Consider the following 18,864-nt stretch of genomic DNA (forward strand, 5'->3'; position numbering starts at 1 on the left):
GCTGTCTTGTTTGAAGATAAGAGTGGAATGGTGGTGTTCTTGAAACCTGCATATAGTGTCTATGAAACCCCATGATGGGAATCAGGAATTTGGCACAGAGATGAGCTCTGCTCAGTTCACACAGATGCTGTCACTATGAACATGTCCCCAATTGCTAAGAGGCAGTACATAGCCTTTTGAGTTAGACTGCTTTTACAATAATAGATTTTGATGTTGCATGTATTGATAACTTACTCTTTTTATTGCTGAGCAGTATTCCATGGTTTGGCTGTAGCACAGTTCCTAATTCACCAGTTGAAGGACAATTGGGTTATTTCTGGGTTTTGGCAATTTAAAGCTGCTGTAACATTCGTCTTTACTTTTTTGTGTGAACATAAGTTTTCATTTATTAGGTAGATTCCTAAGAGTTTGATTGCTGGGTCATAAGGTAATATATGTTTAACTGTAAGGAAACTACCAAACTCTTTTATAAAGTGGCTATACCATTTTCAGTTCCTACCAGCATTTTCCTTTTCCAGTTTTCTGGATCCTGTTGATATTGTTAGTTTTATATTTTATTTTTTATCTACACCTTAATATAATAGGTTGTGTAGGGGTATCTCACTGTCATTTTAATTTGCATTTCTCTAATGACTAATGATGTTGAACATGTTTTCATGTACAAATAAGCCATCTGAAATAGTTTCTTTTAAAGAGCAGAAGGGTTTAGGTGTACTTTTTGATGAGTCTAATTTACCCATTTTCTTTTATATTTAGTGCTTTTGGCATTCTAAAAACTCTTTTGCACTCATTCATTTTTATCTCTCAGTAAATGTTATGGTTCCTTAAAACAATTAAACTAAGACTGGGAAATGTTTTGTCTGTACAGCACCTGACTGGTAATAGAATTGTCTTCACAGACCAGGAGTTGCCCATTCCAAGAGGGAAGGGTAATTCTCATCCAATACAGCTGCTCTTTTTTTTTCCAGGTATATGTGGTATGTGGGCAACCACTTATTTCCAAAGCTATTTTTTTTTTAATTACCCACTTTCCTTTTACCCACTTTCCTTTTGTATTGGTGAGGGATAAGATAATATATTGTAAATCACTTTCTCTGAAGTTACAGAATTATGCCAATATTTGTCCCCCTACATCTTCAAGAGGAAACTTGTAACAAAGTCTAATTTTTGATTTCTTTTCTTTCAGTGGTGGGATCAGCAAGTTGATTTTTATACTACTTTCTTGCACCATTTGGCACAATTGGTGCCAGAAATTTATTCTGCTGAAATGGACCCAGATTTGGAAAAGCAGGAGGAGAGCATACAAATGTCCATATTCACCCCACTGGAATGGTACTTATTTGGAGAAGATCCAGATATTTGCTTAGAGAAATTGAAACACAGTGGAGCATTTCAACTCTGTGGGAAGGTTTTCAAAAGTGGAGAGACAACATATTCTTGTAGGTAAGAATTAGAAATTTTCAGGATTGGTTATAATTTCAATTTTGGTATTTTGTACTTATTTATGATGTATTTTATTTTGTGTATTACTATTTATAATATACTTAATCATACTTAATTTCCTTTTATTATGCACTTATAAATCTGTTTTTGCTTGTATAGCTTGTTTGTGAATATATGACTTAAACAGTTGTCTCACTTTTCTGTTCTCTAAAAGTATTTCAGAGATGGACTTTTGCCTTGTTTATAATATAGTCCACATACTCTTATCTGACACCCTAGGGCCAGGTGTATTTCAGAGTTCTAAACACTTTTCCAGGAGTGTCAGGGCAGGATCCTATCATCAAACATAGCATTTCTGTAAGAAATCTATGAATATTCACAGCAAGTGGTATAAATAAAGTCTAGTCTTATGTCATTTCAGGTCAGTTTTTGCTACCAAGTGAGATTTGGTGTCAAGGGATGGTGGACCTGTAGGGACAGTTGAAATTCAGTTGAGTAGAAAAAGCCATTGGTAGGGAAACTGGAAGCAGCTTTAGGCTTTTTGTCCTTTGTAAGAGCAGTTTTTTTTTTTTTTTTAAAGATTTTTTATTTATTTGACAGAGAGAGACACAGCGAGAGCAGGAACACAAGCAGGGGGAGTGAGAGAGGGAGAAGCAGGCTTCCCGCCAAGCAGGGAGCCCGATGTGGGACTCGATCCCAGGACCCTTTGATCATGACCTGAGCCGAAGGCAGACGCTTAACGACTGAGCCACCCAGGTGCCCAAGAGTAGTTGTTTTAAACATCAGGGAGCACACAGAATGTTTTTATTCCCTACTTCTGTCTGACGTTTTTCATCTTTTAGATCTTAGCTGCACTCTAGTTTTAGTGGGGTTTTTTTCCCCTTTTACTAGAGGTAGTTCAGGTTAGGAGTGAATTTTTATACTTTATAAATTCAGAGAATTGTTTTTGGCTTCACTATAATTCTAGGTTTCACTGGTTTACATATAGTTTTTTTTTTTTTTAAGATTTTATTTATTTATTTGACAGAGAGAGACACAGCGAGAGAGGGAACCCAAGCAGGGGGAGCGGGAGAGGGAGAAGCAGGCTCCCCTTGGAGCAGGGAGCCCGATGCTGGGCTTGATCCCAGGACCCCGGGATCATGACCCGAGCCGAAGGCAGATGCTCAACGACTGAGCCACCCAGGTGTCCTTGGTTTACATATAGTTAACAGTTGTTTAGAACATAGTATCTTTATCCTCTTCTTTTCTCAGGAAAAAAGGCAGCTTTTGTATTTTGTGTACTATTTTGCTACATAGGTAGTAAGGTTTATTTATCTTCTTTATATATATTTTAGCTGAAGCCCAATGAGTTTCAGTTAAAACATAATAGACATTTGCAGATCTCACTTCTCCAAAAGTGTCATGGAGACATTTTAAATTGTCACAGCTGGGGCAATGGTACTAGCATCTAGTGGGTAGAGGACAGGGTTGCTGCTGAAGCATCCTGCAGCACGGGACAGTCTCCTCTATCCGCAATAAGTAATTACCCAGTTCGGAATGTCAGTACTGCTGAGGTTGAGAAATTCTGCTCTAAATAGGTCAGTAGATCATATATATTTTCAAGAGTATAGTTAGGCAATCTTTATTTCCTAATAGCCTTTAAAATCATTTTTTAACTTGCCAATTCCATCTCTTTGACTCTTCTAAATCAGATATTTTAAAAATTGATTTTGCACTTTTCACCAATTTATGTTGCTCTTAATGTTTTCCTGAAAAAGTTAAATAAGATAGTGACTTTCAAGAGCTATTATTAGGGAAGAGATTAAGAGAGATTGAATTTTTTTTGTTCATTCAATAAATATTAACTGAATACCTACCATGTGCCCGGCACTGTTCTAGGTACTTAGGACATAACAATATACAAAATAAAGAAACATTCCTGCCCTTATGCTGATTACATTCTAATGAATTTTGTCTCTATCCAAGCCTCATTTACCGGTGAACAGTCAGTGTTTATGAAAATATGTTTATAAATGCAGGAGGGTAAGATGATGACAGATAATGGAAAAAACAGCTAATCATTTGTTACAAAACTAATTTTAATATGCAACTTAGCAGTCTGAAATCAGGTAAAAGCTCGAAGTAACGAGGATGATTTAAGAAGCAAAACCAAACCTATGTATTCAAATGTGGCTAAAATTATTTGGAATTTAGTTTTTGAGACATTTTCATATTCAGCTTGTGCACCATACAGAAACTCATTCACATTATATTATAGTCGTACCTTAAACATCATTGGCATCCTCTAAATTTTGGAATCTAATTTTTAATCTTTTTCAGGGACTGTGCAATTGACCCAACATGTGTACTCTGTATGGACTGCTTCCAGAATAGTGTTCATAAAAATCATCGTTACAAGGTATGGAAATAGATCCATAAAATCTCTAAATTAGCAGGAACCTGGTGGCCATCTAGTCCAAATTCCTACCAGTACTTGAATTCCTTATGCAGTAGCTCTGATACATGAACATTTAGCTTTGGTTAAATAACACGATAGGAGAGCTACTACCTCAAGAGGCAGCGCTTTGTAAATTTTTTGTGAGATACATCATTTTTATACAAAAGACTGTATAAGGCATATGAAGAACTTAGAGAATAACTATGAAGCGAACATCTGTGTAACCACTACTTAGGTCAAGAATAGGCATTGTCAGCTCTCAGAGGCCTCCTGTTTATCCCTTCTAGATCACAGTCTTTCTCTTTCCCGTTGGATAACTTTTCTCCTGTGTTGTGTGATAATGGTTTTCTTGATTTCTCTTTTAGTTTATCACCCAAATCACACTGAATAGTTTTATCTGTTTTTGAGCTTTATATAGATGGAGTCATGCTGTATCTTTTACTTGCTGAGTAGCTTCTTTCACTCAGTATTATGTTTAATAGCTGTAGTTTGTCCATTGATCTTATAGTGTTCAATAATCCATGTTGTCTTTATTCATTGTACTGTATATGTAGATTGTTTCTAGTTTGGGGCTGTTATGAACAGTTGTGCTGTGAACATTCTTATTTGTGTATTTGGTACACATGTCCAGTAGTTTCTTTAAGGTGTATATCTGGAATAGAATGCTGAGTTCTAGGGTATGTGAATCTTCAGTTATAATAAATAATGTCACATTGTTTTCCAAAGTGGTTATACTAATTTATAGTCTCTCCAGCAGTACATGGGAGTTCCCATTGCTGCACATTCTTGGAAGATTTGGTCTTGTCAGTCATTTTAATTTTAGCCAGTCTGGTGGGTATATAATAGTATCACATTGTGGTCTTAATTTTCCTAATTACTAATGAGGTTGAGGGCTTTTTCCTTACTTTGTTACATTTTAGACAACTTTATTTTGAGCTGAAATGTATTTCTCAAATATTTGTATTGGTTGTATACTTTGTATACTCTGGACTTAGACAGATGTTGTTGATGTTATTGATGGTTCTCTTTAACATCCTGTTAAACAATGTCTAAGGTCCTGTGTAAATGTATATAACATCTTGAAGTTATGTTTGTGTCTTCCATAGAGTTGAAAGCGCTATTCATGTTATGAGACTGGCCTCAACATTACCACTTCTATTTCAGGAGGTGATGGGCTATAGATATAAATTATAGGTATTATTATAAGAGAATAAACAGATAGAGGAACCTATGATATAGTGTGGAATAAACAGATAGAGGAACCTATGATATAGTGTGGTTAAAATGTTTTCCCAACATTGCAAAGCTAATCACTGATGAGATTTATAGAGTTAAGCATTTGTTAACTTTATTCCATATTTCCATATTTCTTCATCACCTCCATTAATTATAGTATTTCTTATGCTGGAGAACCAAAGAAGGAATGCCAGAAGTAGAGACAGGAGGAAGTTGTTAATTTCTTCTCATTTTTACTCTGGGAGACTAATAGGGAAAGATGCTAAAAGTCTTAAGACCCAAGTTTTCCAGTTCCTCAAATTTAAAGACTTCTAAGCTTATGCTTTCCAGGCTTTGGGATTTTGTGGGTCAGTACAATTTGCAAAAGCTTTGGATGAGACATAGGGTTTTCAAATTTTTCTTTGGCCATGTAAGTTCAATTTTAATTTTAAAAAGGACACAAGGACAGCAACCAAATATACCTGCCATTTCCTATCATTTTGTAAAGGAAAAGACATTTTAATTCCAAGAAAGTAGGATAATCCCAGAATAAAGACCAGTCCTTTAAATTGTATCCATGTAGCTCTGTGACACAGCTCACTACATTTCTTCCTTTTCTGGTTTTTCTGTAGACTGGTAAAAACTTGTTTGTTAAATTTTGGGAACCTTTTCATCAAGCTACCTTTAAGTTTTTAAAGCTTACCAGTTTACATCACCACCATAAAGCACTCTTTTATGGAACATACTTAGGTTTACCATCTTGAGTTTCTGCAGAGTTCTTCTTACAGAAGAAGGTGCTTACATGGTTTACTCAGGAACCTTTGAGTCATCAGAAGGATGGGCTATTTTATGACTAATAAAAGATGATGTCTATAAGCTTTAAAAAATATTACCCATCACATGTGAGTGTGAAGGGACAGAACACTTTTGATGAGAGAATATATTGATAGAATCTCTCTGGAATACCTGTATGTGTGATGAAATTTCTAAAGAAAAGCGTATGAATGACTAATAAGCATAATACAAGTGAGTAGTAACTTCCAGGGCAGGTAAGAGAATGGGACTTTGGATGATCACACAGGCAGTTTCAGCAGTATTCATATTCTCTTGGGGTGGGTGCTGGGTTCACGGGTGTTCATTTCATTGTTATACTTTGTAACTTACCTATACTCTGTGTATATTCTTTTGTATAATAAAACACTTCATAAAAGAAAAAAGCCATTAAAAAAAAAAAAGATTGGAAGAGGTAAGAAGGGATATGTGTTGCTCCAGAGAAGAGGAAGAAGAGTGTAATGACAGGGGACAGACGGAAGATTGGATACTATGTGAAGAAGACAGGACCAAGAAAAACTTTTAGTGGCAGAACAGTCCAAAACAACTTGAGAACAAGAAAATAACAAAGTTGAAATTTTGAACTGTTTGTTCTGCTGTGTGTAATGTGACTCTTCATGATCTCTAGGTTCTCCGTAGTTTATCCCTTAAGAAAACCTACAGTAAGATAAATAAGGTCTTAAGATCTAACATACAATGTGGTGACTATAGTTGATAATGCTGTATTGTGTAGTTGAAATTTGTTAACAGAGTAGAACTTAGAGGCGCCTGGGTGGCTCAGTCATTAAGCGTCTGCCTTCAGCTCAAGTCATGATCCCAGGGTCCTGGGATCGAGCCCCACATCCAGCTCCCTGCTCAGCAGGAAGCCTGCTTCTCCCTCTCCCACTCCCTCTGCTTGTGTTCCCTCTCTTGCTGTCTCTCTCTGTGTCAAATAAATAAGAACTTTAAAAAAAAAAAAAAAAGAGTAGAACTTAAACACTTGTGGACACATTAAAAAAAGTAGATATAAAAAAAACATAATACAGTACTATTTTTTTTTAAGATTTTATTTATTTATTTGAGAGAGAGAGAGAGTACAAGCTGGGGAGAGAGGCAGAGGGAGAAGGAGAAACAGACTTCCTGCTGAGCAGGGAGCCCGATGCAGGGCTCAATCCCAGGACCCTGGGATCATGACCTGAGCCTAAGGCAGACGCTTAATGACTGAGCCACCCAGGTGTCCCAGTACTATTTTTTAAAAATAACCTGAAGCTAACCTCTGCATTTTCTCCTCAAAATAAACAAGCACCCACTGTTAAAGATTATTTTTAAATAGATAAATGTTTCCTTTATCTAAAGCAAGGAAAGTGAGTTACAACAAACAATATATAGGCATACCTTATTTTATTGCACTTAATTGTGTTTTGCAGATACTGTGCTTTTTACAGTTGAAGGTTTGTGGCAACCCTGTGTCAAGTCTGTTGGTACCATTTTTCCAACAGCATTTGTTCACTCCATGTCTCTGTGTCACATTTTGGTAATTCTCGCAATATTTCAGACTTCTCATTATTATTTTATTTGTTATGGTGATCAGTGATCTTTGATATTACTATTGTAATTGTTTTGGGCTGTCACAAATTGCACCCATATAAGACAGCAAACTTAATTGATAAAGGTTGTGTGTGTTCTTACTGCTCCACTGACTGGCTATTCCCCTGTCTCTCTCACTCTCTTCAGGCTTCCCTATTCCCTGAGACTGAAATGTACTGAAATTATGCTAGTTAATAACCCTGCGATGGCCTCTAAGTGTTCAGGTGAAAGGAAGAGTCACACATCTTTCACTTTAAATCAAAAGCTAGAAATGATTAAGCTTAGTAGGGAAGGCATGGTGAAAGCTGAGTGAGGGCTGAAAGCCAGACCTCTTGTGCCAGTTAGCTAGGTTGTGAATGCAAAGGAAAAGTTCTTGAAGGAAATTAAAAGTGCTACTCCAGTGAACACATGAATGATTAGAAAGCAAAACAGCCTTATTGCTGATATGGAAAAAGTGTGAGGGGTCTGGATAGAAGGTCAAATCAACTACAATATTCCCTTACAGCAAAGCCTAATCTAGAGCAAGACCATACCGCTCTTCAATTCTGTAAAGGCTGAGAGGAGTGAGGAAGCTACCGAAGAAAAGTTGGAAGCTAGCAGAGGTTGGTTCATGAGGTTTAAGGAAAGAAGCCATCTCCGTAACATAAAGTGCTAAAGTGCGAGATGAAGCAGCAAGTGCTGATGTAGAAGCTGCAGCAAGATCTCCAGGAGATCTAGCTGAGATTATTAATGAAGGTGGCTCTACTCAACAACAGATCTTCAATGTAGACAAAACAGCCTTGTATTGGAAGAGGATGCCATCTAGGACTTTAATAGCCAGAGAGAAGTCATTGCCCGGCTTCAAAGCTTCAAAAGACATGCTGACTTTTTTGTTATGGGCTAATGCAACTGATGTCTTGAAGTTGAAGCCAGTGCTCATTTGCATTTCTGAAAATCCTAAGGCCCTTAAGAATTACATGAAAACTAGTTTGCCTGTTCTCTATAAATGGAACAACAAAGCCTTGATGACAACATTTCTGTTTACAACATGGTTTACTGTATATTTTAAGCTCACTGATGAGACCTACTGCTCAGATAAAAGATTCTCTTCAAAATGTGACTGCTCACTGACAGTGCATCTGTTCACCCAAGAGCTCTGATGGAGATGTACAATAAGATTAATGTTGTTTTGATGCTAACAGAGCATCCATTCTGCAGCCCGTGGATCAAGGAGTCATTTCAACGTTCAAGTCTTATTTAAGAAATACATATCATAAAACTACACCTGCTGTAGATAGTAATTCCTCTGATGGGTCTGGGCAAAGTAAATTGAAAGGTTTATGGAAAGGATTCATCATTTTAGATACCATTAAGAACATTCATGATTCATGCAAAGAAGGAAAAAACATGAAAAGGAATTTGGAAGAAGTTGATTCCAACCCTCAAGGATGACTTTGAGGGGTTCAGGACTTTGTTGGAGGAAAATAACTGCAGATGTGGTAGGAATAGCAAGAGAACTAAAGCTTGAAGACATGACTGAATTGCTGCAATCTATGATCAAGCTGTAATGGATGACGAGTTGCTTTTGATGGGTGAGCAGTGGTTTCTTGAGATAGTCTTCCTGGTGAAGACTGTTGAAATGACAACAGATTTAGAATATTCCATAAACATAGTTGATAAATTATTGGCAGGGTTTGAGAGGATTGACTTCAATTTTGAAAGAAGTTCAAGTGTAGATAAAATGCTATCAAGTAGCATTGCATGGAACAGAAGAATTGTTGATGAAAGAGTCAGTCAACGTGGTATATATGCTTCATTGTTGTCTTATTTTAAGAAATTGCTACAGCCACCCCTTCTTCAGCAGCCACCACACTGATCAGTCAGCAGCCATCAACATCAAGGCAAGACCCTCCACCAGCAAAAAGATTACCACTTACTGAAACCTTAGATGATGGTTAGCATTTTAAACAGTAAAGTATTTTTAAATGAAGGTATATACATCATTTTTTAGATATAATGACAATAATTTAGATACTTAATAGACTACAGTATAGTGTAAATGTAACTTTTATAAGTACTAGGAAACCAAAAAAGTCATTTGACTCACTTTATCATGCTGTTTGCTGTTTTTCAGTGGTCTGAAGCTAAACCTGTATGATCTCTGAGGTATGCCTATATTCATACAATCATCCCCTTTAATCAGAAATAAATGTTTTCAAATGAAGCTTAAAAAGTTATGAAAGAAAAAAATTCTCATGGTATACTTTTATATGGAAAAAGCAAAATATATAAAATTATGCATTCAGTTTTTGGTGTTTCTTTTAAAACATTGTATATATAATACTTAACCATAATTTATTTTAATTGTTTACCTATTATTGGGGGAATGTAATTAGGATTGTTATTTTTTTTTTATAGTAAGCAGTGTTGCTATAAACATCTTTTTTTTATTAACATATAATGTATTATTTGTTTCAGGGGTACAGGTCTGTGATTCATCAGTCTTACACAGTTCATAGCGCTCATCATAGCACATAGCCTCCCCAATGTCCATCACCCAGAACATCTTTTATAGATTAGTAGATTAATAGATTAATAGATTAATCTATTTTAGAGAGCATGTGTGTGGGTGGGGGCAGGGGCAGAGGGAGATGGGGAGAATCTCAAGCTGACTCCACACTGAGCGTGGAGCGCAACCTGGGCTCAGACTCACCACCCTGAGATCATGACCCAAGCCGAAATCAAGATTCAGATGCTTAACCAACCAAGCCACCCAGGCACCCTGCTATAAATATCTTTATGTGTGAATCACTTATCTATATGTAGGATTATTTCCTTAGGATAGGTTCTCAGAGGTGGAATTACTGGATTGAAAAATATGGACATTTCAGGAAATAGAAAGACCAGCCACAGATTAGGTGAAAGTCTGCAATACATGTATGTGATAAAGGACTGGTATCCAAAATGTACAAAATACTCTTAAACAGTAAGAAAATTAACAACCCAGTTAAAAAATGGGCAAAAGATCTGAAACAGACTTCACTGAGAAGATATATAAATGGCCAACGAGTACATGAAAAATGCTTAGCATCACCTGTTACTAAATTAATACAAGAATGAAGTACCACTACACACCTATTAGAATGGCCAAAATCCAAAACAGTGACAACACGAAATGCTGATGAGGATAGGAGCAACAGGAACTCTTAATTCATTCCTGGGGGAAATGCAAAATGGTACAGCTACTTGGGAAAACATTTTGGCAGTTTCTTACAGAAGTAAACATACTGTAACCATATGATCCAGCAGTTGTGTTCCTTAATATTTACCCAAATAAACGGAAAACTTACACCCACACAAAAAACTGCACAGGAATGTTTATAGCAGGTTTTTTCACATTTACCAAAACTTGGAAGCAACCAAGATATCCATCAATAGATGAATAGATAAGCCACTTTGGTATACCAGTACAATGGAATTTTTTTTTTAAGATTTATTTATTTATTTGAGAGAGAGAATGAGATAGAGAGAGAGAGTATGAGACCGGGGAGGGTCAGAGGGAGAAGCAGACTCCCTGCTGAGCAGGGAGCCCGATGCGGGACTCGATCCTGAGACTCCAGGATCATGACCTGGGCAGTCGCTTAACCAACTGAGCCACCCAGGCAGGCACCCCTACAGTAGAATATTTTTCAGTGATAAAAAGAAATGAGCTACTAAGAGATGGCAGGACCGTAAATGCATGTTACAAAGTGAAAGAAGCTACTGTGAAAGACTAGATACTGTGTGGTTCTAGCTGTATCACATTCTGGGAAAGGCAACACTGTGGAGACTAAAAAGTTCAGGACCTGGGGGATGGTGGTGGGAGGGATGGAGGAATGAATAGGTGGAGCACGGGGGATATTTAGGGTAGTAAAACTATTCTGTATGATACTGAAGTGGTATATACATGTCATTATTAATTTGTTAGAACCAAAAAAGTGTACAACACAGAGAACCCTAATGTAAATTGTGGACTTCAGTTAATAATAATGTATCAAAAAATAATGTATCAACATTGACTCCTCAATTGCAACAAATATATCACTCTAATACAAGGTGTCAATAATAGGGGAAACTGGTCGGGGGAAGAAGGGGTATATGGGAACTTGGTATCTTCTGCTTAATTTTTCTTTAAACCTAAAACTGTTCTAAAAAACAAAGTCTGGGGGTGCCTGGGTGGCTCAGTTGGCTAAGCGACTGCCTTCGGCTCAGGTCATGATCCTGGAGTCCCTGGATCGAGTCCCGCATCAGGCTCCCTGCTCGGCAGGGAGTCTGCTTCTCCCTCTGACCCTCCCCCCCTCTCATGTGCTCTCTCTCATTCTCTCTCTCAAATAAATAAATAAAATAAAATAAAAAAAAAAAGTCTGTTAATTTTTATGAATTTCAAAGGTTCTTAGTGCATTTTGCCAAAGTGCTTCAGGAAAGAATTATACCAAATGTACTACAAGTAGTGGTATAGAATCCCGCAGAACCTGCAGAAACCTTTAAATAGAAACCCTTTAAACTAAAACCTTTCAAACTGAACCCAACTTAAAAAAAAATTTTCCCCACTTCATTGAAAAGTGTATTCCTGATTGTTCTAATGTTGTTTCTCGTTGCTTATTCTGGAATGGTGAATATGAAATACCCTTGCATTGCTACTTTGCCATCTTCCTGGATAAAAGGAACAGGCTGTTTGTTTTGCCATCATCCTTGCTGACAGGGCCAAGGTCATTGATTTGATAAGTAGATTAAATTACAGAAAGCCACGATCACAGTAATGTAGCTTTGATCAAACAACCAAAATAGTGGCTGAGTTCACCTAACCAGGGTCTTCTTGTATCTTGGAAACTGATACCAAAACCAGGTCTGCTTCTAACATTGGTGTCCTTTTATTGAACACATTCCAGAGTCAATTACAATAAGTCTGGAGAAGAAAACAAAGCCCACTATGAGTCTTCTTTTTCTTCTCCCTTTCCTGTGTAATGTTTCTATCTTCATTTACTAAATTGCAATGATATGTCTATGTGTCCTTCATCCCCATCTGACTGTAAACTCTCTAGGACAAGGCCCAGATCTGACTTTATACCTCCTATGTCTTTCATAGTACCTGGGACATAGAGGCTTTCAACAAACGTCTCTTGAAATGAAGTGTTAAGGGGCGCCTGGGTGGCTCAGTCGTTAAGCATCTGCCTTTGGCTCAGGTCATGATCTCAGGGTCCTGGGATCGAGCCCCCCATCGGGCTCCCTGCTCGGCGGGAAGCCTGCTTCTCCCTCTCCCACTCCCCCTGCTTGTATTCCCTCTCTCGCTGTGCCTCTCTCTGCCAAATAAATAAATAAAATCTTAAAAAAAAAAAAGAAAGAAATGAAGTGTTAGGATCAAGAAGACTAGATCATATATAGAGCTGATATCTAACATTTAATTATAAAAATAACCATGAAGGTCTATTTTAACATCAGCCTGCTGTAATCCTACATGATGAGATTTATTCTTATATTGTCTTTGAAACACAACAGCACTAAAAAATAATTTACCCAGGGAATACAATAAAACTATCTTTTTAAAAATTCAAACAGTACAGAAAAATATAAATAAAAATTATAGTTGCCATTCTGTCCCATTGTACTTTCTTTGTTAAACTAAATACAATTTAATGTATGTACATCCTTACAAATCTTTATGTATTTACAAACATGTACACACATTTATATGTTTAGGAGGGGTGTGTGTATGTGTGTATGTATATAGATGGGATCTTACTGTATATCCTATCTTGCAATTTGTTTTCAACCTAACAGTATGTCATGGGGATAATTCTATGTTGATACATATAACAACAACTCCCCTGCCTTATTTAATTGTTGCATATATTCCTTTGCGGGATTATATCATCATATATATATATATTTTAAAGATTTTATTTATTTATTTGACAGATACACAGCGAGAGAGGGAGCACAAGCAGGGGGAGTGGGAGAGGGAGAACCAGGCTTCCCCTGGAGCAGGGAGCCCGACGCGGGGCTCGATCCCAGGATCCCGGGATCACGACCTGAGCCAAAGGCCGACGCTTAACGACTGAGCCACCCAGGCGCCCTATATCATCATATATTTAGCCCTCTCCTTTTTTTAGATAATTATGTTTCCAGTTTTTCACTGATCAAAAATATTGGAGTATACACATATACCTTTGTTTTCATATGAACCAATGTATATATATATTCAAGAATGCCTGAGGCTAGATATTTAGAGATAGATTTTCTGGATTGAAGGGTGTATGCATTTAAAATTTTGTTAGATTTTTGCCAAATATTTTCCTTGAATTACCATGAGCTACATTCTCAGTAAAAGAATATGAAAATGGGAGCACCTGGGTGGCTTAGTTGGTTGCGGGTTTGTCTCAGGTCCTGATCCTGGGGTCCCAGGATTGAGTCCCGTGTTGGGCACCCTGCTCAGGGGGAGTCTGCTTCTCCCTTTCCCTCTGCCCTTCACCTCCGCTTGTGTGCTCTCTCTCTCTCTTAAATAAATAAATAAAATCTAAAAAAAAAAAAAGAATATGAAAATGTTCTTTTTCCACAACTGTCCCCAATCTTTAGTCTTTTTTTACATTTTGCCATCTGTTAGATAGATTTCAGATTATTGAAGAATGTCATTATTTTAATTTGCTTATGTGTAGTATTAACATCTTTTCGTATTTTAAGTGTTTAATTTCTTCTATGTATTGTTTATTTCTTTACTCATTTTTCTATTGCCTTTTACTTACTGCTATGTTAAATACTTTACAAATATTATCTTATTATGTTTGTCTTTTAAAAACTTGTTTTTGGGGCACCTGTGTGGCTCAGTAGGTGGAGCATCTGCCTTTGGCTCAGGCCATGATCCCAGGGTCCTGGGATTGAGCCCCGCATGGGGCTCCCTGCTCAGCGGGAGGCCTGCTTCTCCCTTTCCCACTACTTCTGCTTGTGTTCCCTCTCTCACTGTGTCTCTCTCTGTCAAATAAATAAATAAAATCTAAAAAAAATAAAATTAAAAAAACCTTGTTTTTAAGTGTGATTTATTGAGATATAATTTATATAAAATGAAATCTACACTTAAAGTGTACAGTTTGAAGTTACTGCAAACATTATACAGTTCAGTGGCCATCACCACAATCAAGACATGTTTTGACATCTGCCAGATACTCTTTGCATTCAGTTGCCTTGCCTCCATACCCCTAGTTCCCGGCAGTCACTGAACTGTTTTCTGTCCCTATATTTTTGCCTTTTGAGAATGTAATATAAATGAAATCATATAGTGTGTAGTGTTTCCTGTCTGGATTTTTTTCACTTAGCATAATGCCTTTGAAATCCTCTCATATATCAGCATTTTGTTCCTTTTATTGCCATTGTATGGATCTGCTACAATTTCTTTTCATCAGTTGGTGCACGTTTGTTTCCAGCTTTTATTTATTTTTTATTTTTTTATTTTTAAAGATTTTATTTATTTATATGACATAGAGAGACAGAGAGAGAGAGGGAACACAAGCAGGGGGAGTGGGAGAGGGAGAAGCAGGCTTCCCGCGGAGAAGGGAGCCCGATGCGGGGCTCAATCCCAGGATCCTGGGATCATGACCGGAGCCGAAGGCAGACGCTTAATGACTGAGCCACCCAGGCGCCCCTGTTTCCAGCTTTTAAATAAAGCTTCTTTTAAACATTCATGTACAAGTCTTTGGGGAAATGTTTGCATTTCTCGTGAGTAACCTAGGAGTAGGATTGCTAAATCTTAAGTGTATATTTGATTTTATAAGATCTGTTTTCTATCTTTTAACTTGATCTATGCTATCATTTGTCTTGACATTTTAAATACATATATTGTTAAATTTGCCAGATTTTTTTAAGGCTTCTAGATTTTGTGCCTTGCTTCTATGCCATTCCCTATTCTAAGATTATGCTTTTACTTTTTTTTTTAAGATTTTATTTATTTATTTGACAGAGAGATAGAGCCAGAGGGCACAAGTGGGGAGAATGGCAGAGGGAGAGGGAGAAGCAGGCTCCCCGCTGAGCAGGGCGCCCAAACGGGGCTCAATCCCAGGCCCCTGGGATCATGACCTGAGCCGAAGGTAGTTGCTTAACCATCTGAGCCACCTAGGCGCCCCTAGTCTGTCAGTTTTAATGGTATCTTTGATTTCCTCTTAATACCTGTGTAATAGTTGATAATCTTATTTTCTCTTTCCCTTGTCCCAATTTTTAGTTGTAGCCCTTCTGATTGTTAGATCATATAATGTTTACGTTCTTCATCCATGTCCTTACTTTTGATTTGTATCTTAACTCTGCAATTAAATTTATAAAATGTTCACCATCTGTCCTTTTTCTGAGGTCTTCCTAGTCACCTCTTGATCAGATGAAGCTCATCCTCTAAGGGTTGGTGAACTAGTTTGTGGGTCAGATCTGATTCACTGCCTGTTTCTGTATGGCCTGCAAGCTAAGTTTGTTTTTATATTTCTAGGTGGTTGGGGAAAAGATAAAGTAGTAATTTATGATACATGAAAATTATGTGAAATTAAAATTCCTATTTCATGAAAATTATATAAAATTAAAATTCTAGTGCCCATAAATCAAGTTTTATTGGAACATAACCTTGCTCGTGTATGTATTTATTATCTGTGGCTGTTTCTGCACTACAACAGTAGATTTGGGTAATTCAACAGAGATTATATGACCCGAAAAGCCTAACATATTTACTATCTGTTCCTTTTTTTTTTTTAAGTAGGGCTTGAACTCATGACCCTGAGATCAAGACCTGAGCTGAGATCCAGAGTCAGATGCTTTACTGACTGAGCATCCAGGCACCCCACTATCTGTTCCTTTATACATAAAGTTTGCTGATCTCTGTTCAAGTAGATTTCTCAGGAAGGGCTCACATATACAGTATTCCCGATGTTCCGACATGTTCAGAATTGTATTTTTATAGCTTAACAACTGAGCCACCCAGGCGTCCCACCAGTCTAATATTCTTATACTGTGTTATTTCATCTTTTTGCCAGAAAGCCTCAGGACATTCATCTTTAAAGTCTTAGAATTTTAGTAGGATATACTTCAGAGTTGATCATATTAGGTGAGTTTTAGTTACTCATGGGTGCTTTCAGTGTGTAGATTCAGGTCTTCTTTTATTTTAGGAAATTTCCTTAGATTACAGTTTTAAGTATCAGCTCTGTTCCATTTTTCAGATTTTCTTCTTTGGTGACTCCAGTTAATGCCTGTTTTCTGTTGCAACCCCTTTCTCTCTGACCTTGTATTTCTTTAATTATCGCATTTTCATCTCTTGATTGTTTCTCCTGCTTTGTTTAATGTTATTTATTAATTTTTCATTTGAATGTATTGTCTTGGACACCTTATAATTTAGAATTCATTTCTGATAGGATTTTCTAGTTCTCTTCTGTTTTTATTTTTTTTTCCTGAGTTCAGTCAGGTCTCATTTATTCCTTTTTTGTCCACTTCTGTTCTTAGTTTATTTCTAATTAAAGGTGCTTTAATCTGATTAAGGGTTTTCATATCCCCCAAATGCTCGTTTGAGGCTATGTAATTAAGTTTGAAACATTAGATTACAGTTTTCTTCAGCTTTGTGATTGGGTTTTGGCTCTTACTGCATTTTTTGCCTTTCTTTTTTGGTAATAGTTCTGTATGAATATGGTCTACTTCTTTTTTATTTCATGGACAGTGTCCACAAGTGCTCTCTTCTATAAGTTTGGTCCTCTTCTGTGTAATTTCTTTTATAGATGATGGTGGTGGTAGAGGTGAGGTGAGGAGAGTGGCCCTGTGTTGTTTCTCTCATTTCTGTAGGATCCTTAATTTTCCCTTTTTATTTCCTTTTTTCATTTACTGCCACACTGTTAAGGTTTATCACTTTTTTTAAATGTATTTCATTTTCCTCCAAAAGCAGTGCTTCTCTCAGGTTGCCACTTCTGGTCATGCTCACTTTTGATCTTTCCCTGGGAACTGCCAAGTCTCAATCTATGTTCCTCAACATTGGGTGTGACTTTGTGTATGCTTCACTTAAGTCCTCTGTACCTCTCTGTTTTCTTTCATGGAATCTCTTAAGCTCCTCTCTCGTCTGCATTTGTAGGCTTGAAGCGATAGGCAATAGGAACTCTAATGGAACAAGTCATTTGAAGGCCGTGGCATTTATTTTTCATCTCTCAGTAATGCTGCAGACATAAATCGTGTGGTTTTATTGCTCTCCTTGTTTATTTTATGTTTTGGAGAGGGAGGTTTTGGGAAAGATTCAAAATCAGGCCACTGTCATCATCCTATATCAGGATTCATATATGTCGCATCATTTATTTTTTTGTTTGCAGGAACCCTGAAAGGAAAAATACATAGTAAATGATAATAATAAAAGTAAAAGTAAATAATTTTAATTGCAGTGGAACATCAAATAGATGTAAATACTGTAAACATTTTTTAACTATATAAGTATTATAATGATTTTTAGAAGTGTGTTTAAGCAGAAAAATGTCATTACTCAAGCATTCTAGGTGTTGCATAGTGGGCTGTTTTGTTTTGTTTTGTTTTGTTTTTGCATACTTCACAGTCTGTTCTCCATTAGTACACAATTTTAAAAACTATTATTTAAAAGTTAGATGTTTCAAAGCATATTTGTTTCAAAATTTTGTCAGTTTTGAAGGCTCATTTTTGTTGTGATTAAGTATTCAGATTTTTATTTATTTTGGTTAACTAAAATGGTTTTTGGTTTATTTGGTTTCTATTATATTAATGGCAATTAAGGTTTAAGTATTGGGGAGCATTTATTATTTGAGTCATCTTCATCCTTCTTGCTTTGTAATATGTTTGAAATCAAGACAAACTCATTTTTCATTTATCAGATGCATACTTCTACTGGAGGGGGATTTTGTGACTGTGGAGACACAGAGGCATGGAAAACTGGCCCTTTTTGTGTAAGTCATGAACCTGGAAGAGCAGGTACTACAAAAGAGGTAAGAATAGTATTTTTAAAAATTGCTAATTATTTTAAGCTTGATGCACTTAGATAGAAAGAAATGTTATGTGTATGGGTTAAACTCAATTCCATTAAAAAGCCTGCTTTTTATGTTCCAGTATTTAAATGTAAGGAGTTTTATTCCACTCTGTATTCTTTGTCTAAAGAGTGAATTTCTTCTGCTTGTTAAGCAGTCAATTTGATAAGTAAGAGTAAACGACATATAAGGCTAAAAGAGCAAATGGAACAGTAGAACTGACATGTAACTTCAGTAATTCCTTTTCTTAAAGAAAAAACAGTCAATAAATTGATTATCTGCTATATATCCTAATCAAGAAAAGTGAGTAAGCCCAGATAAAGGCTATTAGGAAGGAGAATGAGGAAAAAACAAAAACCCACAGAT

The 18,864-nt window shown here is 36.6% G+C and overlaps 1 protein-coding gene across 6 annotated transcripts in view; it reads left to right on the forward strand.

Annotated features, from left to right (window-relative positions):
- UBR1 (ubiquitin protein ligase E3 component n-recognin 1) overlaps positions 1-18,864 on the forward strand; it is a 157,323-nt gene that overhangs the window by 13,830 nt on the left and 124,629 nt on the right. For 5 of the 6 annotated variants that reach the window (XR_010405032.1, XM_064570569.1, XM_064570568.1 and 2 more), the window contains exons 2-4: positions 1,187-1,443; positions 3,763-3,841; positions 18,349-18,459. Coding sequence is in view for 5 of the 6 variants with exons in the window: in XM_064570569.1 (XP_064426639.1) it covers positions 1,187-1,443; positions 3,763-3,841; positions 18,349-18,459 (447 nt within the window). In the remaining variant the exon portion in view is untranslated. Of the gene's footprint in view, positions 1-1,186; positions 1,444-3,762; positions 3,842-9,605; positions 9,638-18,348; positions 18,460-18,864 lie in introns of those variants that run through there. The other variant, XM_064570572.1, reaches the window with a different exon arrangement.

This window comes from Mirounga angustirostris, unplaced genomic scaffold, assembly GCF_029215605.1.
Source record: "Mirounga angustirostris isolate CCGP_5_RB_7025 unplaced genomic scaffold, mMirAng1.0.hap1 SCAF_9, whole genome shotgun sequence".
In the NCBI taxonomy this organism is placed as follows: Eukaryota; Metazoa; Chordata; class Mammalia; order Carnivora; family Phocidae; genus Mirounga; species Mirounga angustirostris.